This window comes from Tupaia chinensis, unplaced genomic scaffold (genome assembly GCF_000334495.1).
Source record: "Tupaia chinensis unplaced genomic scaffold, TupChi_1.0 Scaffold000366_1, whole genome shotgun sequence".
In the NCBI taxonomy this organism is placed as follows: Eukaryota; Metazoa; Chordata; class Mammalia; order Scandentia; family Tupaiidae; genus Tupaia; species Tupaia belangeri.
This window is the reverse complement of record NW_006159863.1, coordinates 603,809-631,089: the sequence shown is the minus strand read 5'-3', so window position 1 is coordinate 631,089 and position 27,281 is coordinate 603,809. Positions and strand designations below refer to the sequence as shown.

Genomic DNA, 27,281 nt, shown 5'->3' with positions numbered 1-27,281 from the left:
TTTAAAATAATTATTTATTTAATTTAAATTTTATTTTTATTATTACTATTTAATTTTCTATAGGGTAGGTGCACTCAACAGAAAGAGACAGAGACAGAGACAGAGAGAGAGAGAGTCAGCCATGTGGGAATCCAGCACCTTCGCCATCACACTACCTCCTGGCTCAGATAATAGTTTTTAAATAATGAATTTGATTATAAAGTGTAGGATATATATATATATATAGAATGTAAGATGTGTGAACGAGGTTTAATTGAGGAAGCAAGGTCCTGGGGATAGCCAAAGGGGTAAGATCAGGTGGGCAGAGCAGAGCTGTAGTGGGGGCCATTTTGTCTGAAACCACAGCCTCTCCCTCCCTTACATGGAGCTGCCTGGTCCGTGCGGTTCTCACTACTCAAGCCACTGTGGTCCACAACAGGGTTTCAAAATATCACGATTCCCTTCTCCCAGACGTCCAGCTTCTCAGAATCCTGGGAGCCTTTGTGAACACCAGAGTGTTTACAGGCCGACCGAGGAATTTGAACCCACTGTCGGCCATATGGCTTTCAGCCTTGCAGGGCACTTGCATTGCCACTGCACGAAAGTGGCCAGGCATTGACTTTTTTTGGGGGGTGGGGGGGGGGGGAGTGTTAGACATTTTTGCCTTAGGGCACGTGCACTTTACTGGGAAAAGAGACAGAGATAGTGAGAAAGAAAATGAAAAATCACCCCCAGGGAGGACGGCCACTCTGCAATCCCTTCTCCATTCTCCTCCTGGGATCTTGAGCATGCGTGCACCTGGGCCCTGGGTGAATTTCAAGCCACCAGGTCCAGGACTCAAATCGTGGTTAGCCATTTGGGAGCCCAGCAACGTAACTGCGATGTAACCACTGGCTTCTTGCATTTTTTAAAGAATTATCTGTCTGGCGAGCGCACGCGCCCTATAGCGAAAATCTCTCCAAAAAAAAAAAAAAAAGAATTATTTATTAGGACCAGCAGTTAGCATAACAGCTATGTCGCTGGACTCCCATGTAGTTGACTGCGATTCGAGTCCTAGACCTGGTGGCTTAAACTCACGCAGGGCATATGTGTGTGCGTGCCCAAGATCCCAAGAGGAGAATGGAGGAGAAGGGATTGCGGTGTGGCCATGCCCTCTGGGGGGGAAGGGGAGTGGTTTCTCACTTTCTGTCTCGCTGTCTCTATCTTTCTGGCGAGTGCACGTGCCCTATAGCAAAAACCTCTCAAAAATAAAAATAAAAAAGAGAATTATTTATTTAACTTTATTTATTATATTGTTTAATTTGTTATAGGGCACATGTTCTCACCAGAGAGAGGTAAAGAGAGAGAGAAAGAGAAGAGAGAGGAAATGAGAAAGCAAGTTGCCAGGTATGGGACTCAAACAGCAGTCAGTCATGTGGGGGGGTCGAGCGCCTTAACCATCACTCCACCTGCTGGCCTTATGTTTAATTTTTTGACGAGTCCTCATACTATTTTCCACAGTTTATTCCACCATTTTACACTCCCACCAACAATATACAAGAATTCTGAGTTTTCCATACCCTTAAAATTTATTTTCTGTTTTTATTTATTTTTGGTTGTTTGTTTTTTGATAGAGGACATGTGCACTCCCCAGAGAGAGATAGAGAGAGAGAGGAGAAAGTACCTCCCCATGGGGGATGGTCACACAGCAGTCCCTTCTCCGTCTCGCCTTCCTTTCGGGGCTTTGGGCATGCACACACGCACCCAGTGTGTTTCACAAGCTACCAGGTCTGGTCATGGTCAGCCAAATGGGATCCCGCTGCCTCCAGTACCAATGCATAGAGGGGGCCCAAGCTGGTTACTTTTTAAAAATATATCTATTTTTATTTAGACTATATGTTTCAAGTACTGACAGTGTGACAAATATGCAAAAGTAGAGCTGCCTGGACTCAGATAAGAGGGGAAGGAGCGCCCTCTACTGTCCTTTCTCTGCTGGTGTCAATGAGTAAAGAAGTCAGCTGAGAAAGGCACATTTTGGATCTCTTGATTTTTCAATGACAATATTGCTGTCAAACACCAATGGTGTGCCTACTGCATAAAAGGTCATGCGGAAATATGGACTGAGTAAAACTGAGGTCCTCTGAAGAATTTCCAGTCTAGGGGGGAATAAGATACATGCAGAAAGAACTACAGGAGACATCGGACTGAGTGAGATGGACGGCGGACTATGAATAAGAGGGATCGAGACTTTGAAGGATAGCTGCGTCGAGGTTTACAAGGGGACTGCCCCATAGCTTGGTGGTTAAGGGAGCCAGATCCCATGGTCTGTCATGCAGTTTGAATCTCAGCCGCGGAAGCTTAGAAAGGATGGGGCCAACCAGGTTGTGTGGTGGTTAAGGTGGCTGGATCCCACACGGTCAACTGCGCAGTTCAAGTCCAGGAACCAACAGCTTGAATGAGCTGGGTCCGTGTGCATGCATGCCTAAAAATCCCAAGAGAAGAATGGAAGAGAAGGGATTACAGTATGGTCATCCTTCCTTGGCATGACTTCTCATTTTTTTCTCTCTCTCTGTCTCCAGCGAGTGCTTGAGTTCTCCTGATAGCAAAAACAAACCAAGAATGTAAGTGCTCAAAACAGAAAAAGGATGAAAAGATAGAGGAGAAAGAGTTGCGATGTGACCATGTCCTATTGGAGGGTGCCTTTTCTCAGTCTCTCTCCAGCAAACACATACTCTCTGTGGCAAATTTTAAAAATATTTTAATATAATTTTTTAAAAAAGAAATATCCCAACAGGTAGAAAGTAGGGTTTACTGGAGAAGTGGTAGGAAGGTAGAAAGAGCAATGATTATTTTTAAATTTTTCTTTAGAGATATTTTTGCCATAGGACATGTGCGCTCACCAGAGAGACAGAGAGAGACAGAGAGAGACAGAGACAGAAAGCGAGAAATCACCCCCCAGGGGGATGGCCACATGGCAATCCCTTTTCCTCCATTCTCCTCTCCGGATCTTGGGTACGCAAACACAAATGCTCAGCAGAGGTTTAAGCCACCAAATCCAGGATCTGAACTGTGGTTGACTATGTGGGAGTCTAGTGATGTAACCATTATGACATCTGCTGGTCCTGGAAGAGCAATTCTTTGGAGTCAAACTCAGCTGGGTTTAAATCCCAGCTCTGCTTCTTTGTAGCTGTAGTCACCCTCAGCACATTCCCTTTGGGTCCCAAACCTCCTTCTTATCCACAAGTTCTATAAACTTTTTTCTGAGATTTTTTTTTTTTCTTTTCTTTCTCCCTGTTTTTTATTTTTTGGTCAGATGGCACAAGTGTCCACCTGAAAGAAAGACACAGAGAGTGGAAAAAGCACCCTCCCCAGTGGAGTGTGGTCATGCCATTATTCCTTCTCCATATTTCTATCCTATCAGGATTTTGGGCACATGTGCACACATGCCCGGGTTGTTTTTTTTTGTTTTTGAGAGAGATTTTCACTGTAGGGCGCGTGTGCTCGCCAGACAGACAGAGAGAGACATAGAGACAGAAAGCGAGAAATCACCCCCCAAGGGGGATGGTCACGCCGCAATCCCTTCTCCTCCATTCTCCTCTCGGGATCTTGGGCATGCACGCACACGCGCCCAGCGTGAGTTTTAAGCCACCGGGTCCGGGACACGAACTGCGGTCGACTACGTGGGAGTCCAGCGACATAGCCATTACGCTAACTGCTGGTTCCCTGCCCGGGTTGTTTTTCAAGGAACCAAAGCCAGGATTTGAACCAAGGTCAGTTTGCCATGTGAGATCCAGCACCCTTAACCACTAGGTTACAGGCCCAGCCCAGTGTGCCTGAGACTTCTAAGTGAGCTGCACAAAGTCCGAGATTTCAAGTCAACAAGAGCTGTGTGAAAAGCAGAATAGCAGCTTTGTGTTCTGGTGCAGAGGGTGTAGGGAGGGTATTTCCAAAGCATCCTAATTACTTCCTAAGACTTTTTCCAGTTGCCCAAGCCAGAAATCTGGAAGTCATTCTCTATTTCTCCTTCTCTCTCACTTCCCACATCTAAAATGTATTACTTCTGCTATTTCTCCTAAAGATATTCTACATCCTTCTAACACTCTCCATTCCCTCTCTCTGACTTTTAACTATTGTCTCTTTCTTGAAAAACTACAAGTGCTTCCTAACTGGTCTTCAGGATTATCCTTTGTCTAATTATTCAGAAGCCAGAGCTCTTTCTAAATGCAAGTCTTAGCAAGGCACTCTCCTACTTAAATCCTTTACTGATTGCTCAACAACCTTGACAGTGAAGACTGAACTCCTTAGTATAGCTTAGCTTCCTATTTGGGCTCCTGGATACTTTTCCAGTTTTTCTCTCTCCAGCCCTGCCACAACCCAGCCCCTACTCCTCTAAGTTCCCGCTAGTCTAGTCTATTTGTCTATTTATGGTCTCAAGGACAATTCACAGTGACTGAACTATTTCCTGGACGTAGTTTTATTGTTTTTGTTTGTCTGGTTGTGTTTTTTTGTTTGTTTGTTTTGTTTTTGTTTTTTTGCTATAGGGTGAATATGCTCTCATCAGAAAATGAGAGACACACAGAGAGAGAGAGGAAAAGTGAGAAATCACTTTTCTGCCCCAAGGGGGATGACCATTTCACAATTCCTTCTCCAATCTCCTCTCAGGATTTTGGGCACACATGCATGCATGCTCAGTGTAATTTTCAAGCCACTGTTCCAGGCTCATACCATGCAGCTTGCCATGTGGAATCCAGACCCTTTGACCACCACACTGCCTAGCTGGCCCCTGGATGTGGCTCTTTTAGTGTCACAACCACGATCCTGGGCAGATTGGTCACTCTGACTTTGCCTTATTCCTCTCTCTGGAATGTTCTCCTTGGTGTGTCCAATCTCTTTACTACTCAGTGCTCAACCCCAGCTGTCTGCTTGGACATCATCACTGCAACTCTCCACGGAATGGCTTATTTATCCCTTCTACACAATCTGGAAGTATGTGCTCCTTGCAAGTAGGACGGTAATGCAATGACTGCTCTGTCTCCCTCACAGCTATAACAAGCTCGGCAAAAGCAGGAACTACATCCCCAGAGCATAACGGAGAGTCTGGAACACAGCAGGTGTCCAGTAAAGTTTCGCTGAATTAATGTCAATACCAGTTTATGGTGACTTTGTTAGTTATTGTCTTATACATACTATCATAGGAGATGCACCTACTTCATACAGTATGTCCTGACTTATGGACAGGTTAAGGGTCACAAAGTGCAGATAGTGTATTGCAAACAGTCTCAAAATTTTTCCCATTCCATATGTTCTCTGAGAACCTTGCCTCTTTCTCGCCTAAGTACACTTTGCTTGAAATTGGGCAAGTCTCTGGCCAACTGGGGATGGGAAAAGTGATACTATGAGACTTCCAAGGTTAGGACATCAAAGGTAACTCAGATCTCACCTGGCTCACCCCCATGCTAGGAGAAGCTCAGGCTACATGGAGGGGGACACAGACCTGGGCCTCAGCCCAGGCCAAGATCTCCCAACAAATCCCTGGCCAAATTACAGATTCTGGAGGAAAATAACTGATATCTTATTATTGCAAGTAAGTTTAGGATGGTTTGTTACACAGGAATAGACAACCTATATTTAGCTTAAGGTAAGATATAGCTGCAGGAGTGGATGAGCCCTTCTTTCTCTTGCTATGTTCTTACCCCAGCAGATCCTGGCTTATTCCAGGTGTGACTGAGGACTGACTCCAGTCTGGCCCGTTCAGACATCCACCTATGGTATGACTGGCTCCTGACATAATCAAAGAGTGCGCCGGGAACAAAGAGGACAGTACTTGGAGCTGCAGGCCACCCCAGGTGGTACATCTGCCCCTGGCTCCAGGAAGGGAACTTTTCTTTCTTTCTTTTTTTAAAGAAAGATTTTATTTTCAGAATTACTTATATTTTCTTTCAGTTATTTTCATTTGACCAGAGAGAGACACACACAGAGAGAGAAGGAAAGTGAGAAAGCAAGTCACCAGGTTCAGGTCTCAAACCATGGTTGTCTATGTGGGAGTGTCCAGGGCCTTAACCATCACACCACTTGCTGGCCCCAGGAAGGGAACTTTTCTGATCTCTGTCTTCTCTCCCCATGGGAAGAACACAGGGGCTTGATGCAGGGTAATGTCACAGCTTCACCCTGGTGGTACATACAAGTATCTATAAGTTGGTCATATTGTTCCCCATTCATCATCTGGGTATTCAAACCGCAGTGTCCTGGGCTTGGGCTGTCCTTCTAGGTCACCAATTTAAACCATATATATATATAGAGAGAGAGAGAGAGACAGAGACAGAGAGAGAATAATAAAGTAAGTCTTCAATATTATGTAACCAGAAAACATATTTGTTTTCCTATCATTCTTCTTTACCTAAATAATGAATTGTAATTTCTAGGACATTGAAATGGTTACATGAGTAGGTGGTTTCCGTTAGAATGTATGACTAATCTTTTAGCAGCGAAGTGGAATGTTTTTGTTTTTTTAGTAACTCTTTAAAGCCTGTTTTACATTGCTTGAACATCAATGGCAATTCCTTCTTTGAAAGGAGGAATCCTCTTCCACTGTGCTGGTTATTCTCCATCCTCTCATCCTAGCCCTCCCTACTCAGACCCCCTGGCTACACGCATCAGCTCTGCTAAGATCTGCATCTCCAGGTTGCTTTGCTCTGATTTCCAGATGGGTTGGACCAAAGGAAAGCACTATTGAGAGTATGGAAAGTTGGGAAGAGTCGGGGTTGGTTCCTCTCCTTTACTGCGAGACCTTGTTTTTGTTTTGTTTTGTTTTGTTTTGTTTTGTTTTGTTTCCAGAGGTTGTGTGCACTCAAGAGAGAAAGAAAGAGAGAGGGTGAGAGAGAAAGCATCCCCCACTGGGGCATGGTCATGCTGCAATCTCCTCTCCTACACTTCACTATGCCATTGGGATTTGGGGCATGCTTACCCACACGTGGGTGACAAACCCAGCATGTTTCTCAAGCTTCCGAGGCCAGGATTTGAACAATGGTCAGCTATGCAGGATCTGCTCCAATGCACAGTGCTTAGTGACCATGCTACAGAACCAACCCTAGGCTTTGGTTTGAGAGTGGCTGTGTTCCTCTACCACGTGGCATCCATTCTGTTGGGTGGCCCCTATCCCATGGCTTTAGCTCTCACTGGGTTTCAGGAACTCCATTCACTCCCTGTTAGCCCAGCGGATGATAAAGGTTCCTACAGTCATGTCCTGGTGCTCCGTCATCCCTTCTTGATTCTCTTAACCCTGCCCACAGCACGCATTATGGCTACATTTCTCCACGAATTCATACACGGGAGCCCTAACTCTGAATCCCTTAGAATACAAGTGTATTTTGGGGGCCAGCAGATGATGTAGTGATTACGTCAGTGGACTGTCACATGACTGACTGCTGTTTGAGTCCTGGACCCAGCAGTTTGAAAATCACATCGCAGGTGTGCATGCCCAACATCCCAGGAGGAGGATGAAGAAGGCATGGTATGTGGCCATCCCTCTGGGGGTGATTTCTCACTTTCCCTCTCACTGTCTCTCTCTCTCACTCTCTCCAGCAGTGCACTCACCCTAAGGCAAAAACCTTCAAAGGAAAACAAAAAAGAATTTAAGTGTATTTGGAGATGGAGCCTTTAAAGAGGTAATTGAGCTTTTTGTGGAAGACACAGACCCAGGTGTTGGGGAGCTCCAGTCAGTCAGCCCCTCCTGCTCTTGACTTAACTGCTGTTCGCTCTCTCTCCCCGAGGAACAAGTTGGTCAGGAAGCCATGACACAGTCATGGTTTGTTTGGTTTTGCTTGAGAGTTAGTAGTCTGACTGGATCAATTTTTCTTTTCCTTTATTATTATTATTATTTTATACATTCAATCTCTATACATCATTTAGCTTGTTAAGAGGGAGTCATGGCTTTTTAAAGATACTGGAAAAACACCCAGTTTTCACTGGAGCCAGAGGTGGTCATTCACCAAATTAGAATGACTCCAGCCAGTCGCAATGTGAAGTCTGGAGAAAGTGTGTGCTGACTTAATCAGAGGTGCAGAGGAAAAGAAGCTCAAGGTGAACGGCCCAGTTCTGATGCCTACCCAGACTTTGAGAATCACTACAAGAAAAACACCTTGTGCTGAAGGTTCTAAGAGCTGGAACCAAGTGATGCACTGATCTGCACAGTCCTTCTGAGATTGGTAAACACATCACTTCCATCAGTATTGAACCAGGAGCTGAAGTTGAAGTCACCATTGCAGATGCCTAAGTCAGCTATTTGAATAAATTGATTATCATCTGTTAACCTTTGTTGACTTTTAATCAGAGTGCCTAGTGATTTTAATACTGTAAAGATGTTCCAGATGCCATTAACTCAGTTTACTCTTGACTTCCAAAAAAATAAAATAAATTAAATGAAAAGACAGAGGTAATTAAGGTAAGTGGAGTTATTAGGATGGGCCCTAATTTATTATGACCAGTGTCTTTATAAAAAGAGATTAGGAGGGCCGGCCAGTGGCGTGGTGGTTAAAGGTGCTGGACTCCCACATGGCCAACCACGGTTCAAGTCTTGGACCTGGTGGCTTGCTTTCTCACTTTCCTTCTCTCTCTCTGATCAAACTGGAAAATAATAATAATAAACAAAGTTAGATAAAAAAAAATTTTAAGAAAGAGATCGGGACACAGACACACCCAGAAGGAAGACCATGTGAAGACACTGGGAGACAATGGCATCTACCAGTCAAAGAGAGAGGCCTCTGAAGAAACCAACCACACCAGCACCTTGAACTTGGGATTTCTAGCCTCCAGAACTGTGAGGAAATCATTTGCTATTGTCAAAACCACCTGGTCTGTGGTACAACTCTAGAAACTAAGACGCCACAGTAAATAGTTCTTCACTAAACTGCCCGAGTCACCTTGGAAGGGTGTTATCTATTCTCTTCCAGGATCCTGCCATGTATGCCCAGTGTCACCTACAGTACCACTGTATGTCCCTAAATCAACCCCATGGTATCTACTATCACCTTTCTAAGTTCATAAATTTCATTAATGTTTTTTCCATAACCTTATTTTACTGAAATACTGTAGGGCTCACTTTTACAATAACGGATTTAAATGGAAAGAGTTTCTTTTTTATTATTTTATTTTGTAAATTTTCTATAGGGCATGTGCACTTGCTAAAGAGAGAGAGAGAGAGAAAGAGAGAGAGAGAGAGAGAAAGTGAGAAGGAAGTGAGAAGGAAAGTGAGGAAGCCCCCTCCAGGGAGGTACAGCCACACTGCAATCCCTTCTCTTCCATTCTCCTCTGAGGATTTTGGGCACACACGCACATTCATCTGACATGTTTTTCAAGTTGGCTGGTCCAGGACTCAAACCACACAGTTGGTCATGTGGGATTCAGTTGCCTTAACCACTATCTCACCAGCTGGTCTGGAAAGAGTTTCTAATAGGGAAGCCAAGTAAAATTCAACTCTCCACCACACACCCAGCAATCTCGTCATTTCTATATAAGTCTATTCATATTTCTAAATCAGCTTCAGCTCTGGACCCTGGACAGGTAACAATGGGAGCTGAGTGTCTGTGGAGATGCTGCATGTCAATTCTAGTGGCTGCTTTGGTGACTGGGTGTCCCACTGATGATGAGAAGACCAGGACAGATGAGCTGGAGTTTTCAGAGGGAAACTGGAGCTCAGGGACATCTAGGGAGGAAATGGTATCATTAGAGTGAGAGTTATTAACACATCAAAGGAAGTCATCTAATTAAACCTATTTTAATGACATAAAATCATTTTCTAAAATCACAGGGCTGGATGGGATTGAGAATTCCTAACATCACATCCTTCATCCTCCATGCAGTCTTCACTGAGAGCTACTAGTAAAAAGTTCTTTAGTCTCCAGAGTGCTTTCTTAGGGACAGTATTTCATTTGACCCTGAATAAATTGTATGAGTTTAGTAGCAAGAAGTTAACAATCTCTGTTTTGCAAATAAATCAAACTGAGGAACAGGCAGCATGGTGACAATCTGAGTTCACACTGCTAACAGACGTCACAGCTTGGTCTACAAACTTGCGATGCTTAGACCAGGTGAGTGTCCATAGTGTGGCCATCTTGCACACTCTCTAGGAATCTGTACATGCACACATGCTCCCCCAAAAGGCAAATGTCACGGGTTGTCATTCCAACCCAAACTCACAGTGAGAAAGGATTTCTCCTCGACATCTGGCCGTGAGCAAGAGAGAAAAGAGGAGGGAATGGAGAGAGGAAGAGAAAGCAATAACATGAGTTGAGCTTGTGGGGAGAGAAAGTGATGTTCCCTTTAAAGTTCGCCCTTATCTTGGCTCCAGCTGTGCACAGAGAGTCCTCTGAGGATTGGGCAGAACTCAGATACTGTCGCCTGTGCTGAAAGGATGCCCCTCCCGTCACTCCACTCAGCCGGCAGGTGGCCTGAGCCAGAACACTTGGCACATCCGTCTAATGCTTTGATGGCTAAATGTGCAATACATGGGGTTCTGTGAATCTGGGAAAATCCTACTTTAGACCTTCACTGATGCAGAAATGGCACTGGCTGACTGCTGTCTGGTCTTCTTGTCCAGCTAAGCAGGTGCCTCATTATTCCACACGGATACCCCACACAGACTGGTATGACCTCACACCCTGCCCACGCCCTAAGTGCTCTCTTAGTCTGCCCTTAGCTCTAACCCGCCCAAGGCCCACCTTCTCCCAGAAGCTTGGCTGCAGTGACCCTCAGAGAGCAGTTGAATTTCTTTTTTTTTTTTTTGAGAGATTTTTTTTTGCTATAGGGTGCGTGCGCTCGCCAGACAGACAGAGAGAGACAGAGAGACAGAAAGCGAGAAATCACCCCCCATGGGGGATGGTCACGCCGCAATCCCTTCTCCTCCATTCTCCTCTCGGGATCCTGGGCACGCACGCACACGTGCCCGGTGTGAGTTTTAAGCCACTAGGTCCGGGACACAAACCGCAGTCGACTACGTGGGAGTTCAGCGACATAGCCATTACGCTAACTGCTGGTTCCCTAGCAGTCGAATCTTGAAATCATTATTATAGAGTCATCTGACTTAACATTAAACACGCTCTCGAGCATGAGTGTTCATTTCTAAATATCATTTTTTAAATGTCCTGATGAGATTGCAAGCTCTTCCTGAGCAAAACTGGAAATTTTTTTTTTTTTTTAGATTTTTTTTTCTATAGGGCACATGCGCTCGCCAGAGAGCCAGAGAGAGACACAGAGACAGAAAGCAAGAAATCACCCCCCAGAGGGATGGCCATGCCACAATCCCTTCTCTTCCATTCTCTTCTCAAGATTTTGGGAATGCATGCACATGTGCCCAGTATGAGTTTTAAGCCACAGGGTCTGGGACTCAAACCACAGTCAACTATGTGGGAGTCCAGAGAAATAACCATTATGCCTTCTGCTGGTCCCCAAAGCTGGAATCTTATGCTTTATTGATTCTACAAGCTGCCTACAGTAGGTACAGACATGCTCATAGATGACTTCTCTGGGAAAGACTGGGCAAAACTGAGGTGAAAGTAGAAAGCTGTTAGAAACAAAGAGGAAAAGGGGAAAGATATGGGAGTAAATACAATAATCTTCCCTCGTGAGGCCAGCAGGTGGCGTGGTGGTTAAGGCACTGGGATTCCACTAGGTCAACCACGGTTTGAGTGCTGGACCCGGTGGCTTGAAGATCACACCAAGCACGCATGTGTGCATGCTTGTGGCATGGTCATTCCCCCCTTGGGGGGTGATTTTTCACTTCTCTCTGTCTCTCTCTGACGAGCACACACACCCTATGGCAAAAACCTAAAATAATAATAATCCTCCCTCATTTGAAGTTTTCAGTGTCCTTTTAAGATCCCCATACAATGAGCGTTTTCAGTGTTATTTTCAGATCTGCATAAGGTAAGAGGATAAACCAGAGTGTTTCTGTGTGCTTCTTTACTAACAATGAAATAAAATAATACCTGTTGAACAAAGGAAAAGCCTAGCTCTGCGACACAAGAATGGACTAGTCACATCTCACCTGTAACAGTTTTAAATTTAATCCTATTAGTGTGCAGCGCTCATCAACCACTGCATTTAGAAACCCCTTCTCCTGAGTCCCCAGGCAGTTCGCAGGCCCAGGCAGGCTCCTTCCACTCAGGTGGCTCCTAGGGGCTCCCCCGACCTCCTCCTCTCTGGAGTCATCACCACCCATCCAGAACGGTGGGTTTCTCTTCCTTCCAAGATCAGCCCAGGGAAGATGGGCTTTTCTGTCCACTCTTCCTATTATTCCAAAAACAAGTTCACAGACCCTCTTCATTTTAAGATTTCAGTATCTATCATCACGAGAGACAAGACTTAGGAGAAAACATGGGGAAGTTCTATAAAAGGGTAAAAGTATCGTCCTGGACCTTGGTCTATAGCATCTGACTACGTGGTTGAAATGATAACTAGAAATTTCTTTTATACAATATTGGAGCCGACCAAATCTTTTCCGTCCTATTGATCTTTGCTACTTTGCTGTAAAATACTCATCCCCCGGGGACCAGCAGTTAGCGTAATGGCTATGTCGCTGGACTCCCACGTAGTTGACCGCGGTTTGTGTCCCGGACCCAGTGGCTTAGAACTCACGCCGGGCGCGTGTGCGTGCATGCCCAAGATCCCGAGAGGAGAATGGAGGAGAAGGGATTGCGGTGTGACCATCACCCCTGGGGGGTGATTTCTCGCTTTCTGTCTCTGTCTCTCTCTGTCTGTCTGGCGAGTGCACGTGTCCTACAGCGAAAACCTCTCCAAAAAAAAAAAAGAAAAGAAAAAAAAAATACCCATCCCCCTAACCTATTACCCATCTACTCAGCACATGGACCTAATAAGGAACATCTGGCCAGGATGACTGAGCCCTAATTTCAGTTTCTGAGAACCAAACCTCTGTTCTACATGAGATTCTTCCCAGAAGGACATTTTCAAAACTAAAGCGCTTCATTTATTTTCTTTTTGTCTTCCTTTTTTTTTCTATAAAAAAAAAAGCTTTACTATACGGGGTCATCAGGTGGGATCGTGGTTAAGGCACTGGGCTCCCACATAGCCAGTTGCTATTCAAGTCCTGGACTCGGCAGCTTGAAATTCACACCAGGTGTGTATGAGTGCATGCCCAAAATCTCGAGAGGAGAATGGAGAAGGGATTGTGGCGTGGCCATTCCCACTGAGGGGTAACTTCTCACTTTCTGTCTCTCTGTGTTTTTGTCAAGTGTGCATACCCTATAGCAAAAATCTCTAAAAAAAAAAAATTAAGTTTTGGGCTGGCAGTTGGTAAGGGGGTTGGGGGCGCTGGATTTCTACGTGGCCAACCATGGTTCAAGTCCCGAATCTGGCAGCTTGCTTTCTCGCTTTTCTTTTCTCTCTGTGTATGTCTCTCTCTGGTCAAATTAAAAAAGAATAGTGGCAACTGGAATTAAATAAATAAATAATTCTTTTTTAAAAAGTTCATTTATGTTTAATTTTTATTATTATTATTCTTTCATTTTGACCAGAGAGAGACAGAGAGAAAGGGAGAGTGAGAAAGCACGCTGTCAGGTTCGGGACTTGAACCGCGGTCAGCCACGTGAGAGACCCGGGCCTCAACCACCATGCCACCAGCAGGCCTCCATAAATAATTCTTTTTTAAAAAAGAAAAGCTTAGCTATCTAACACATTTATTTGTTGGGAGGAGGGGTAGGATAAGAAATGAACCCCCGGGGGAATGGCCGCACACTACAACACCTTGTCCTCCATTCTCCTCTGGAGATTTTGGGCACACATGGACACATCCTCGGTGTGGTTCTTTTTTTTTTTTTTTTTCTTTTTCTTTTTCTTTTTTTCTTTTTTTTAAGGAGAAGGTAGTTTATTAAGTAAAAGCCAAAGTATACTCCTGAGAGGTGGAGGGGGCCTGAGCAGATAGAGAAGAGTGGCTCGAAGGCCCACTGGGTGTGTTTTTTAAGCTGCTGGGTCCACGAATCAAACTGCATAGTTGGCCTTATGGATCCAGCTGCCTTAATCTCCACGCTACCTGCTGGCCCCTCTTTACTTCTTAAATACAATTACATGTCATTTAATGGGAGGGATACGTTCCTATAAAGGCGTCCTTACGCAATTTGGTCAGTGTGCAAACATCACAGAGTGTACTTAGATGAACCTAGAGTGTCACAGGCTAGTCGTCACCCACTGTTTCTCTATTTTTTTTTTTTTAAATCACCCCTCAACATTTTATTAGGACTCCTAGTTTAGAAACAGTGTGGTAATACTGTATATAAGAATAAATTATTGTCTTTGAAAATCATTAAATCAGGCTGCCCCCATAGTGCCGCAGATTAAGCCCTGTGCGTGGGAAGCCAGATCCCACATGGTTGATCGCAGTTCGAATCCCAGTCTCAGTAGCTTGAAAAACACACCAGCTGTGTGTGCATGCCCAAATGCCTGACAGGATGGAGAAAAGGGGGTTGTGACATTACCACTCCCCACTGAAGGATGCTCTCTCTCTCTCTCTCTGGCAAGCACACACACTTTGGCAATCAAAAATATCCTAAAATCAGCAGTTTTTTTTTAGTCATGTTAACACAATATAAACCCAGCCCTGTAGATTTCCTAAGTATAGGTTAGAGGCTGAGGAATAGGTAAGAGCCAACAGTAGAGATAAGGGCTCTGAGTACAGAAAAGGAGGCTGAGGAGGCCCCCTGCCCCAGAGAGACTGCCTTCTAGGAAAAGAGTCTAAGAGGGGTGGTGACTGCTCGTCCTGGGTCCCTCCCACTGAGTGGACACTTAATCCTCAGGATGGAGCAGCTTCAAGGGCTTTCCTGTCCAGGAGTTGTCCAAGGAAGACCGCGCTGTCTTTTATCTGCCTAGGAGCCCAGAACACTGCTCAGACTTGTCTGGTAACCTTAGGGGAGAGTGGCGAGTGCTTCCTCCCCCCAAACACCTGCTTCCTTGCTTTGCTCAACACCTCCTAGCTTGTTCTGTTTCTGCAGGAAATAGAGGGAAGGTGACAGATAGTCAAGACAGTTTTATAGAAGTCATAACCCTGTCTTTGTTTTTGGTTTATCTTTTATCTTTTTCTCTTTTTTTTTTGTTCTTTTTAAGTTAATAAATACAGAGATAGTCTACTGACAGGGTCATATCACGGTCTCCCAGCCAGGATCACAGGCAAGTACCACCATGCTCAGGGTGTCCTGGGATCCGAACCTACACCTCCCATGTGGCTTAAGCATTATGCAGCTGAGTGGCTGGGCCTGGTTTCTCTCTCTCTCTCTCTCTCTCTCTCTAATGAAAGTTTAAAAACAATTGCCAGAGGGACCTGTGCTTACCAGAAAGGAACAGAGAGAGAGGAGGGAGAAAGTACCTCCCAGTGGAGCATGATCACACACAGCAATCCCTTCTGTTTCCACCCTATTGGGATTTGGGGCATGCATGTACACATATCTGGCATTTTTAATTAACTTTTTGACATTTTTTTCTTCTCTTTTTTAAAAAAATAATTATTTTATTTAATTGTATTTATTTATTTAAATTTGACCACAGAGGGACAGAGAGAGAGAGAGAGAGAGAGAGAGAGTGAGAAAACAAACTGCCAGGTCCAGGACTCAAACTGGTTGGCCATGTAGGAGTCCAGCACCCTTAACCACCACACCACCTGCAGGCCTGTGGAATGTTTTTCAAGCCACCAGGGCCAGGATTTGAGTTGCAGTTGGCTATGTGGGAGCCAGATCCCTTAACCACTAGGCTATCGGGCTGGCCCTGGTTTATCTTTTAAATTACCTTGGGGTGAAACTGTTAGCTGTAAAGGAGGTAATTTTAGCCAGGGTTTTTGAAACAAATTGAAGACTTTGTGACTTTTGTGCCATTGAGCCATCCAAGTAGGTGAAATTATTCAGAGACATGTTGCAAAACATTCATAGGCTGTTAGGTTTGAGCAGTCTGTTAGTAAGCTTGTTTGAAACATGAACCATGGTCAGCCATGTGGGAATCCAGTGCCTTTTAACCACCATGCCACCTGCCAGCCCCATGGCTTTTAATTTTTAATTTTTAAAAAATTCTTTTTAAAATTTTATTTCAATTTATTTATTTGCATTCATTCACTGTACATCATTACAGCATACAAAATGAGATTTTCCATCCAGAGTACACTGTATATTGTCTCAATCAAGCACATCAACAAACATGTTATTGTCAGCAAATGATCTTCCATTTCTTGTTTTCTCTCTGTTTTGCTTTTTTTTCCCCCCACCCATGATTCCCTATCTCTTACCCTCTGCCATCTCCCACTCTCCTCCCACACTGTCTCTGGTATCTATGTTTGCTTTCTATACTGTTTTCCCCCCACATTTTATTGAATCACCAAAGACCCTAATCAATCCAAATACCCTCATAGCAAACACAGGTGACACACACATTTCCATGAACGCAAGTCTAACTTTACACGTCCTATAAAGTAGCACCTAGCTGGGGCTACATAGTTTTAAAACAATTCTGTCAGGGGGCTAGCAAGTAGTGTGGTGGTTAAAGGCTCTGAACTTCCACATGGCCAATGGTGGTTCAAGCCCTGGACCTGACAGCTTGCTTTCTCACTTTCTCTTTCTCACTCATTCTGTCCCTCTCTGGTCAAATTTAAAAAAATAAATAAAGTTAAATAAAATATATATTTTTTTTGTCTGAAGGTACATGTGCCCACTGGAGAGACAGAGAATGAGAGACAGAAAGTGAGAAGGCAACCCCCGCACACAGGAGATAGTCACGCCACAATGCCTTCTCCTTCACTTTCCCTCTTTTTGAGATTTTGGACATGCATGCAGACGCACCTGGTAAGTTTTTTCAAAACACCATATCTGTATCAAACTATGCAGTTGACCAGTGGCCTTAACCATTATGCCACCCACTGGCCTTCAAAATTCTTGCACCAAAATAAATGTATATTTTAATTCCATTTTTCCACAAACTTTCTGAAGTTCCCTTATAACATTCACAAACCTGGTTCCTCTCTTCTGAGGTCCTGTAGATGTTAACTTGTGCCAACTATTTTAGGCTTAAATAAAAACAAATAGCCATTTGGCACCTGTCTAATAGTAAATGAAAGAGAAGCAGGTGTTGGAAACGCCAGCGTAATTTATTATGCACAGCATGATAACACAGGAGGCGACAAGACTGAACACAGAAACGGGCCCTGTTCGTGGCAAAGGAGAAATGCAAAGACTCCGAGCAGTGGTCCCTCTGGAGAGTTCATTTTGCCCTTAGGATTTTTAGCAATTAGGTTTTCTTTTCTGAGGCATCAACAAGGGACACCAGCCAGGGCTGTTAAGCCGTGGAGCGCACACTGCACGGAATTCACAGCGCTGAGTTCAACACACACGCACTCTCTCTCAGTCTGGGAGCGAAGGACAATTCACACGGGACTCATGAGGAACAAATGCGTGGATGCACATGCAGGCACGAGGCCATACAGGGGTCAAGCTAGCAAAGAAAACCTACGGCGTACATACTGCATGCTACTGATGCAACCATTTCATTTCTTTTCTTTTCTTTTCTTTTTTTGGAGAGGTTTTTGCTACAGGGCGCATGTTCTCACCAGAAAGACAGAGAGAGACAGAGAGACAGAAAGTGAGAAATCACCCCCCAGGGGGGATGGTCATGCCGCAATCCCTTCTCCTCCATTCTCTTCTCAGGATCTTGGGCATGCATGCACACGCTCCTGGAGTGAGTTTAAGCCACTGGGTCTGGGATTTGAACCACGGTTGACTACATGGGAGTCCAGTGACATAGCCATTACACTAACTGCTGGTCCCCTTTCGCTTTTTTTTGAGAGAGATTTTTGCTATAGGGTGCATGCGCTCGCCAGAAAGACAAAGAGACAGAGAGAAATCACCCCTCAGGGGGCATGGCCACACCACAATCTCTTCTCCATTCACCTTTTGGGATTTGGGGCACACATGTACATGTACCTGGCATGAGTTTTAAGCTGCCAGGTCCAGGTCTTGAACCACAGTTGACTACGCAGAAGTCCAGAGACATAACCATTATGCCATTTGCTGGTCCTGCGACCATTTAGAGTTTCTAAGAATTATTTATTTAATTTTATTCATTATTATTATTATCATTTAAAAATTTTTCTTATAGGTACATGTGAAGTGAGAAAGCAAGCAGCCGTGTCTGGGACTCAAACCACTGCAGTCCAGTGCCTTAATCACCGCTGGCCCAGGAAACCATTTCTTTTCTTTTCTTTCTTTATTTTTTAAGAATCATTTTATTTAACTTTATTTATTTATTTAAATTTAGTCAGAGAGGGACAGAGAGAGAAAGAGAGAGGAAAAGTGAGCAAGCAAGCCACCAGGTCCAGGACTCAAACCGTAGTCAGCCATGTGGGAGTCCAGTGTCCTTAACCACCATGCCACTTGCTGGCCCCTCCATGCAACCATTCCTTACACAGTGGAAACTGACTTAAGATAAAAACAAAGGGAAAAGAGAAAAGAAAAGGGGTAAGGGCGGGAGGTAAAGGTTTTCCACAGGTGGGAGCCTCCTGGCAGCGCCTTCGGGAGGGCGGTCTGTCAGCAGCTGCTCTCACCAGATTTCTTTCTTTCCTGAGGTCTCAGGTGATGGTTCAGGAAGATCTTTCCCACTGCTGCTGCTGTTACAGGTACAGTTATGAGCAGGGAGTCCCAACATGCCAACAAAGGGGACATCTGACATGTCAGTCACTATTACCAGGGATTGCAGCAGCTAGGCCCCTGGTGCTAAGAGAGGAGAGGCTATCTACTGTTTTCTTTTTTACCAAGACTTTTTTGCCATAGGGCACTTGCACCCACAAAAGAGAGAGACAGTGAAAGTGAGAAATCACCCCCTAGGGGGATGGCCACGCTGCAATCCCTTCTCCTCCTGGGATTTTGGGCATGCAAGCACACATGGCTGGCATGATTTCAGACTACTAGGTTTGGGTCTCAAATTATAGTTGGCTGTGTGGGATGCAGCGCCTTAACCACCACATCACCTGCTGGCCCCGAGGTCATCTAATTTTATTGCTTAAATTGTTGTTAAAGGACAAAGAAAAAGTTGCTATCTTCCCTCCAGTCATTCCATATAAGCACATAGGAATTGCCCAAGATGTCTGGTCACCATCCCACTTCCCACTCAGGGCAGTAAACTAATACAGATTCATCCCTATGTGCACGCTCCTGGCCAAGTCCACACTGGGCATGCGCACTGCCATCCTCCAGCCACCTAACACAATCCCCTCACCTGACAGGAAGTACGCAGGCGCAGCGAAAGGCCGTGGATTCAGACTTGCCCCGCTAAATATTCATAACAAGACCCCACAATAAAAGGAACACCTAACCCCATTCCTAGCAGTTGTCCTCAGACGCCTGTCCTCCTATCACTTCTTTGGCCTGGGGTGTATTTTTATGTTAAAATCTTCCCTTTTCTATTAAAAACGTCTCTTTTCCACATTACTCATGTGCATCTCATGGCGGGTCTCTAACCTTACAGACCTGGAGCCAAAGAACCGAATATTTCACGTGGTGTAACCCCAGCTTCTTCATCTGATAACATTGCTATTAGTTCAAACTACTAGTTACCGAACACTTACTTTAAGCTTTGAGGGTACTTAACACCTTGCTAAATGCTATATATCCTCAAGGGACAGGGAGAGAGAGAGGAGGAAAGGGAAAAAGCAAGCCACTAGGTATGGAACTCAAACCACGGTCAGCCATGTGGGAGTCTGGGGCCCTTAACCACCTGCCAGCCCCACTACCTTCTCCTTTTAACTGTATTTATTTCTTCCATGACCAAGAGAGATAGAGACAACAGTATACTCAATGTATTTTTTTAAGAACAATTTTTTTTTAGAATTATTTATTTATTATTATTATTATTATTTAATTTGATGAGAGAGAAAGGGAGAAAGGAAGTGAGAAAGCAAACTGCCATGTCTGGGACTTGAACAGTGGTTGGCCATGTCGGAGTCCAGCACCTCAACTACCAATGCCACCTGCTGGTCCCAGAACAACTGTTTTAAAAAACATTTTAAAAATAATGATTTATTTAACTTTATTATTATTTTTAAATGTTCTGTAGGACATGTGTACTCACCAGAGAGACAGAGAGAGAGGGAAAGTGAGAAAGCAAGCAGGTCTGGGGCTCAGATCACGCCTGGCCATGTGGGAAGTCCAGCACCTTAATTATCATGCCACCTGCTGGCCCTTTTTCAAAACATTTATTTATTTATCTATCTGTCTATCTATCTATTTATTTGTTGTGATTTTTCAAGCTGCTGGATTCGAGACTTGAACCACAGCAGGACATGCGGGAATCTAGCACCTTAACCACCATGCCACTTGCTGGATCCAGCCCCCAATGGTTTTATTTAAATAATTGTATCTAACTTTATTTATTATTATTTTTTAATTTGACTAGAGAAAGACAGAGAGAGCAAGAGGGAAAGTGAAAGAAAAGGCAAGCGACCAGGTCTGCAACTCGAACCTGGGTCAGCCATGTGTGAGTCCAGTGTTTTTAACCACGATGCCACCTGCTGGTCCCCCAGTGAGATCTTAATGCCATGATTCACCCCCACCCTGTCAGCTCCAGATCATGAGCACACATGTGCCTGGCATGCCCAGGAAGGTCTCTGGGCATAAACCTGGACCTTCCTGTGCAGGCAGGTGAGGCTCTCAGAGCATCATTTTTTACCACGGTGCCTCTGTCTGGCTTCTTGTTACTCATTCCCTTTTACAGATGAGGAACTAGCTCCTCAAGAGGTCAAGTGACTTGACTAAAATCACCAAGCTACTAAAACGGTGGTACTAGGGATTGAACCTTGGCTATTTGAATCCTAATCTGTGCTCTTAGCACAGTAAAACATAAGATGGTATGTGACGGGAAAGAAAACAAACATGAGACCCTCACTTAATTAGCATTGAGACTTGACAACAATCCTGCAAGGCAGGCATCATTATTCCCATTTTACAGATTAAATTAAGGCTTGTAGAGGTTAAGTAACTTATCTAAAGTTATACCATTTAGCAGAGGAATCCATGTCTGTCTGCTTGCAAAGCCCACAATCTTCCTATGGAATTACCAAGAATTTTATTTGTAGAGTGAAGTCATTTAAAATTTCTTCTATGCATATTTTTTAGTTCTGCACATCCAAACAAATCAAGAATTTCTATAAAACAAACATCTGGAGCGTTTGTATAAATTTGAAAGAAGTCTGTCAAAGATTGCCTTGCAGGACCAGCAGATGGTGTAGTGATTATATTGCTGGACTCCCACGTGGCCGATTGTGGTTCGAGTTCGGATCTGGTGGCTTGAAATTCATACCTGGTGCATGTATGTGTGTGCCCAAGATCCTGGGAAGAAAATAGAGGAGAAAGGATTGTGGTGTGGCCATCCCCGTGGGTAGTGGTTTTTCACTTTCCCTCTCACTGTCTCTGTCTGTCTCTCCAGAAGTGCTTAAGGCAAAAACCTTACATTAAAATTTTTAAAATAAAAAAAATTAAAAAGTAAAAGATTGCCTTGCAAGAAAATTACTGCATAAATTCTGTCCTGTAAATTCTTCTGTTATAGTTAATTATATATTCTTAAGTTTAAAGGAAAAAAATGGAAGCTAGAAACCAGTTGTTATTGGCTTTTTTTTTTTTTTTTGGAGAGGTTTTTGCTATAGGGTGTGTGCGTTAGCCAGAAAAACAGAGAGAGAGAGAGATAGAGAAACAAAGTGAGAAATCACCCCCCGGGGGGATGGCCACGCCGCAATCCCTTCTCCTCCATTCTCCTCTCAGGATCTTGGACACGCATGCACATGCGCCTGGCATGAGTTTAAGCCACCAGGTCTAGGACTCGAACCGCAGTTGACTACATGGGAGCCCAGCAACATAGCCATTATGCTAACTGCTGGTTCCTTTATTGGCTTTAAATGAGGATCCACAAATGTCATGATTTCTTTTTGCCATTTTATGTAAAGTCCCTTTAATCACAGCCATGTCCTTCAGGTATGGGGACAGAGGGGGGAGAACATGGTAGAAACCTACAATGCTCCCCAGGTCCAGACTTCGGCCTGGAATAGACTTTAAAGATGTCAGGATTCAAACTCACATTTTAGAAATGGGAAAATGAAACTTCCAGGAGGTGGAGTGACTCCCAGTTTAATGGAAGAGTTGAAACTAGAACCTGGTTCCTGATTCTTTCCATAGCGTGATCCAGGAATCACTTTAGAGGATATTCTATTTTTCTCCTCTTTTGACCCAGTGAGAAAATAAAGTGAGAATGTTTGAAAAAGCATTTAAAGTGAAACCAGGACACTAAGAGTAAAGTTATCCTGGAAAGAGGTGAAGAAGGTAATCTCAGAGGCTAGAATTAACTGAGCACAGGAAAAGATAAGGTCTTATCTAAGGCAATTAGAGTGAGCAGGCAATTAAAGGCTTTTGTTACCTGTATTTAGGAGAATGCTGTGAGACAGCAAGCTTTTGAAATCCCTGGCTAAATCAAGACTAGAGAGTGAGGACTTCTCTTTCTTTTTACTTTTTCTTTTTTTCTTTCTCTCTCCCTTCCTTCCTTCCTTCCTTCCTTCCTTCCTTCCTTCCTTCCTTCCTTCCTTCCTTCCTTCCTTTTTCTTCCTTTCTTCCTTTCTTTCTTTCTTTTTTTCTTTCTCTCTTCCTTCCTTCTTTCCTTTCTTCTTTCTTTCTTTCTTTTTGCTATAGGGGGGTGTGCTCACTGGGGAGAGGGAAAAGCATCATGAAATCACTCCCCAGGGTTATGGCCACACCACAATCCTTTCTCTTCCAGTCTCCTCTTGGGATTTTGGATCTGCATGCACATGTAACCAGTGTGTTTTTAAGTTGCCAGGTCTGGGACTCACACTACAGTCAACCATGTGGGATCCACTGCCTTAACTACCGCCCCACTGGATGGCCCAAGAGATTTTGTCTGGGGGGAGTAGGGAGAAGATTTTTGCTGTAGGGTGCGTGTGCTCTCAAGAGAGACAGAGAGAGAGAAAGTGAGAAATCACTCCCCAGGGGGGATGGCCACACCGCAATCCCTTCTCAATTCTCTTGGGATCTTGGGCAGGCACACACATGCACACACACCCGGCCTGAGTTTAAGCCTGGGTAGTCTGGGGCTTGAACCATGGTCAACTACATGTGAATCCAATGACATAACCATTATGCCATCTACTGGTCCCATGCCAGCTGTGTTTTGAGCCACTATGTCCAAGACTCTAACCATGGTTGACCATGTGGGAGTCCAGCATCTTAATCCTTACATCACCTGTTTGCCCTCAAGGAATTAAAAAAAAATTTTTTTTTTTCTTTTTAAGGTTTTCATCATTGCAAGCATTTGCTTGCTGGAAAGATACAGAGAGAGGGAAAGTGAGAAATTACCCCCCAATGGGGAATGACCACTCTGTAATCCTTTCTCCTCCATTCGCCTCTTGGAAGTTTGGGCATGTAAACACACGTCCTGCCATGATTTTCAAGCCACCAGGTCCAGGACTCAAACAGTGCAGGCAATCATGTGGAATCTAGCCGCCTTAATCACCATGCCACTGGCTGGCCCAAGAGGTACTGGTTTTTATACTTGGTAGGGAAAAAATATGGAAGTGGAAAGATGTCAGCTGGGGTCCCCTCAGTCCCTTTCCAGGATCTAGGAAATTCAAAGCCCTTGTTTTTATTTGTGAATTGTCCAAGGAGATTTCCTTTCCTTGGCATTCTGGACTTCTGAAATCTTGCTTCCAAGAGTAAGCTGAATAGAATTTACTAGCGATGGAAGGAGGTGTTTACATGTCTGTAAAAGCCAAGCAGGTGGCATCACTAGCACTGTGCAGCCCCTCCCTTCTACCTAATCCCCTAATCCCAGGTTTTCTCCTCTTAACTCTTTCTTCCCAACTTCTCCTTCTCCTCCTCCTTCCTTCCCCTTGTGTCAGGAGTAGAAATAACAAACTCTTTCATCTCAAACCAAGCAGGTTTTCCCCTCTTTTGAAGTCCTGGTGGCTGCCAACATCCATGGCCTCAAGGTCTTATTCCTCCCTACAACTTTGTCAGTCTTTCACCCAAGGAGACAGCTCCCTCCTTCTCTAAGAGGAAGATTTAAAAAAAAAAAAACTGTAAGATTAAAAAAAAAGTGTGTGTGTATATTTACATAAGATTAAAAATCTTTGATGTTTAGTGAAGATGGTACCTACCTGTGCTGTTTATATTTTTAAATTGCTTTGTTTGTATGGGATTGTATGATCATAACTAACAGCAATGGGGATTTCTCCATATTTATATAATTTTCATAGGAAGTCTTCAAAATTGTAAAATATTAGCAATCCAATCTAAGCCCAATTGCCATTTTATTTATTTGATTTTTGCTATAGGGCACATGTGCTTGCCAGAGAAAGACAGAGAGAGAGAGAGGAAAAGTGAGAAATCAGTCCCCAGTGGGATAGCCTTATCACAATCCCTCCTCCATTCGCCTCTTGAGATTTTAGACACATATGCATACACAGCCAGCATGTTTTTTGTTTTTTGTTAGAGAGTATTTTGCTATAGAGTGCGTACACTCACTGAAGAGACAGAGACAGCGAGAAAGAAAGCAAGAAATCATCTGCTGGGAGGATGGCCATGCCATAATCCTTTCTCGTCCATTCTCCTCTTGGGATTTTAGACACGCACGCACACACACTCAGCGAGAGTTTTAAGCTGCTGGGTTGGGGACTCAAACCATGGTCGACTGAGAGTCCCACGACTTAACCATTACACCATCTGCTGGTACCCCCTCTCCAGCATGTTTTACAAGCCACAGGGTCCAGGACTCAAACTGTGGAGTCAGTCATGTGGGACTAGCACCTTAACCACCACACCACATGCCCAATTGCCATTTTTTTTTTTTTAGAAAGTTTTTTTTGCTATAGGGCACATACATTCGCCAGAGAAACAGAGAGGCAGCAAAAATCATCCCGCAGCTGGGATGGCCACGCATGTATATGTGCCCGGTGTGAGTTTGAAGCTGCCTGGTCCAGAACTTGAACCATGGTTGATTATGTGAGATTCCAGCGATGTAACCACTCCACCATCTGCTGGTCCTACCATTTTTTAAAAAGAAGTTTTTGCCTTAGGGCATGTGTGCTCACCAGAGAGAGAGAGAAAGACAGAGACAGAGGCAGTGAGAAGAACACTGAGAAATCAACCCCCAGGAGGGATGGCTAGGTGGTAATCCCATCTCCTTCATTCTCCTCCCTGGATCTTGGGCACACACCCATATGTACCCAGTGTGTTTTTCAAGCTGCCAGGTTTAGGACCTGAACCGTGTAGTTGCCCATGTGGGATCCAGTGTCTTAGCTACCAACCACTTACTGGCCCCTAAATTAGTATATTTACAATCACAGTGCAAGTAGATAGATACAATCTCATCGTTTGTTTACTAGGAGCTAACTATTCCCTATCGTTACTTAATTTACCCTGTTTTCCCTTGCAGCCTTAATTAGCCCAACTTTTTAAACTTTTTAATTGATAATGAATACCTTAACTTAAGCAAGCCCGTGCCAGTGTTTGACAGATGGTTAATGTCAAAAGCCTGTGGGAATGGCTTCTGGTTAGCCTTTGGTTTCTGGGTTTTTAAGCAGGAGAAATGTCTGAGTGCGGATCAGGAAGCGTACATCACCACCAACTTTTATTGTCCTTCGAATTCTCTGTTCTCCCCAGACGTCTCTTCTACTCCTGGCCTAGCAGGGCCAGAAACCAGGTGGAAGCATGCCATAATGGCGAGTGATAAGCCTCATAAAGTGGTTTTTTTTTTCTTTCTTCAATTAATGGTTTCACTGACAACTTTACTGCCTTGCTCTAAGCTTCTCCCACTCCCTCGGGCATCTGTCCACATGTCTGAGATGAGCCTCCCAGTCCCATAGAACTGGCCCTCTGAACAGACTGCACTATTTTAAGAAACTCATCTCTCTTTTGGGGGGGAACATAACACTTGAAAGTACATTTAAACAGAAAGTAATAGGGCTTTAAAGCTGAGCTATAAAAGTGATTTATTCATGAGTTCATGTCCCAACTGACATCCATTTTATATTAATTTTCCTTGCGTGTGAATACTCAGCTTTTTCCCCACAATCTTTGCTGCTATATGCAAAGTTTTTATTCCACTCTCATTTCCTTCTACATTTCTCCAAAGACGCTCCTAACAGGCCGAAAGAGATCCACCAGGGTTCACAAGCCCACTTTGGGAAACTCTGCTATGAAATGATAATGCTCCCTTCTTACGACTGCTGACTCTATTAGGTAGTCAGTTAGCTGTATTACGGAAACAAAAGTTCTTCATTCATTTTTCCAGAGTTACTTTAAATGTGCTTTTATTCACATGTTCTACTGTCAGCAGGAGAGCTATGCAAAGCACACCTTTCTCTTAGGCCAGTGGAACTCTCACCCTAGAATGAAACAATTTCTTAGCGTCCTTTCTCTCTGCCCCAAAGGAACCCAGAGCAAAAGAGTCAATGATAATAATGTTCCCTTTACATTGTATAACTTTCATTCTTTCCTTTTTTAAAAAAATAGTTATTTTAAAAATTTTATTCATTCATTTAATTTGACCAGAGAGAAACAGAGAATGAGAGGGAAAGTGAGAAAGCAAGCCATCAGGTCCAGTACTCAAACCGTGGTCAGCCATGTGGGAGTATCCAGTGCCTTAACCATCATGCCACCTGCTGGCCCCACATGGTATAACTTTCAAAGCAGTTTCAAACACAGCAGTTTCTCCAGTGTCTGCTTCCTCAAACGGATGAGAAAACAGAGACTCAGAAAAATTAAAGAGTCCATCAGTGTCAGAGACCAGGATTTAAATCACCACTTGATGATGCTGATTTAAAACAACAACAACAAAAAAAGCTTGAGACCAGCAGGTAGTATCGCGGTCAGGGTGCTGGATTCTACGTGGCCAACTGAGATTTGAGCCCCAGAGTTTGAGGTTTGAAAATCATGCTGGGTACATGTGCATGCGTGCCCAAAATCCGGAAATGAGAGAGAAATGGAGGAGAAGGAATTGTAGTGTAGCCATGCCCTCTCAGGGGTGATTTCTCACTTTTCCTCACTGTCTTTGTCTCTCTCCAGTGAGTACATGTACCTTATGGAGGTGGTGGGGGGGAACACTAAGAGAAAGAAAGAAACAAACAAACATTCGAGCCAGCAGGTGATATGGTGTTTAAGGCACTAACCTCCCACATGATCAATTGCGGTTCAAATCCTGGACCTAGCGGCTTGAAACTTGTGCCAGGTGCAAGTGCATGCATGTCCCCAACTCTAAGAGGAGAATGGAGAAGGGATTGTGGTATGGCCATC

General features: G+C 44.1%; 1 protein-coding gene across 5 annotated transcripts in view; it reads right to left on the bottom strand.

Annotated features, from left to right (window-relative positions):
• Positions 1 to 27,281, bottom strand: part of FBXO16 (F-box protein 16) — a 137,637-nt gene that overhangs the window by 2,850 nt on the left and 107,506 nt on the right. For 3 of the 5 annotated variants that reach the window (XM_006153207.3, XM_006153206.3, XM_027773722.1), the window contains exon 9: positions 9,321 to 9,658. The exons of 1 other annotated variant lie outside the window; for it this stretch is intronic. In XM_006153207.3, coding sequence (XP_006153269.1) covers positions 9,485 to 9,658 — 174 coding nt within the window. In that variant the 3' untranslated portion in view covers positions 9,321 to 9,484. Of the gene's footprint in view, positions 1 to 9,320; positions 9,659 to 10,152; positions 10,179 to 27,281 lie in introns of those variants that run through there. One more of the 5 variants, XM_027773723.1, reaches the window with a different exon arrangement.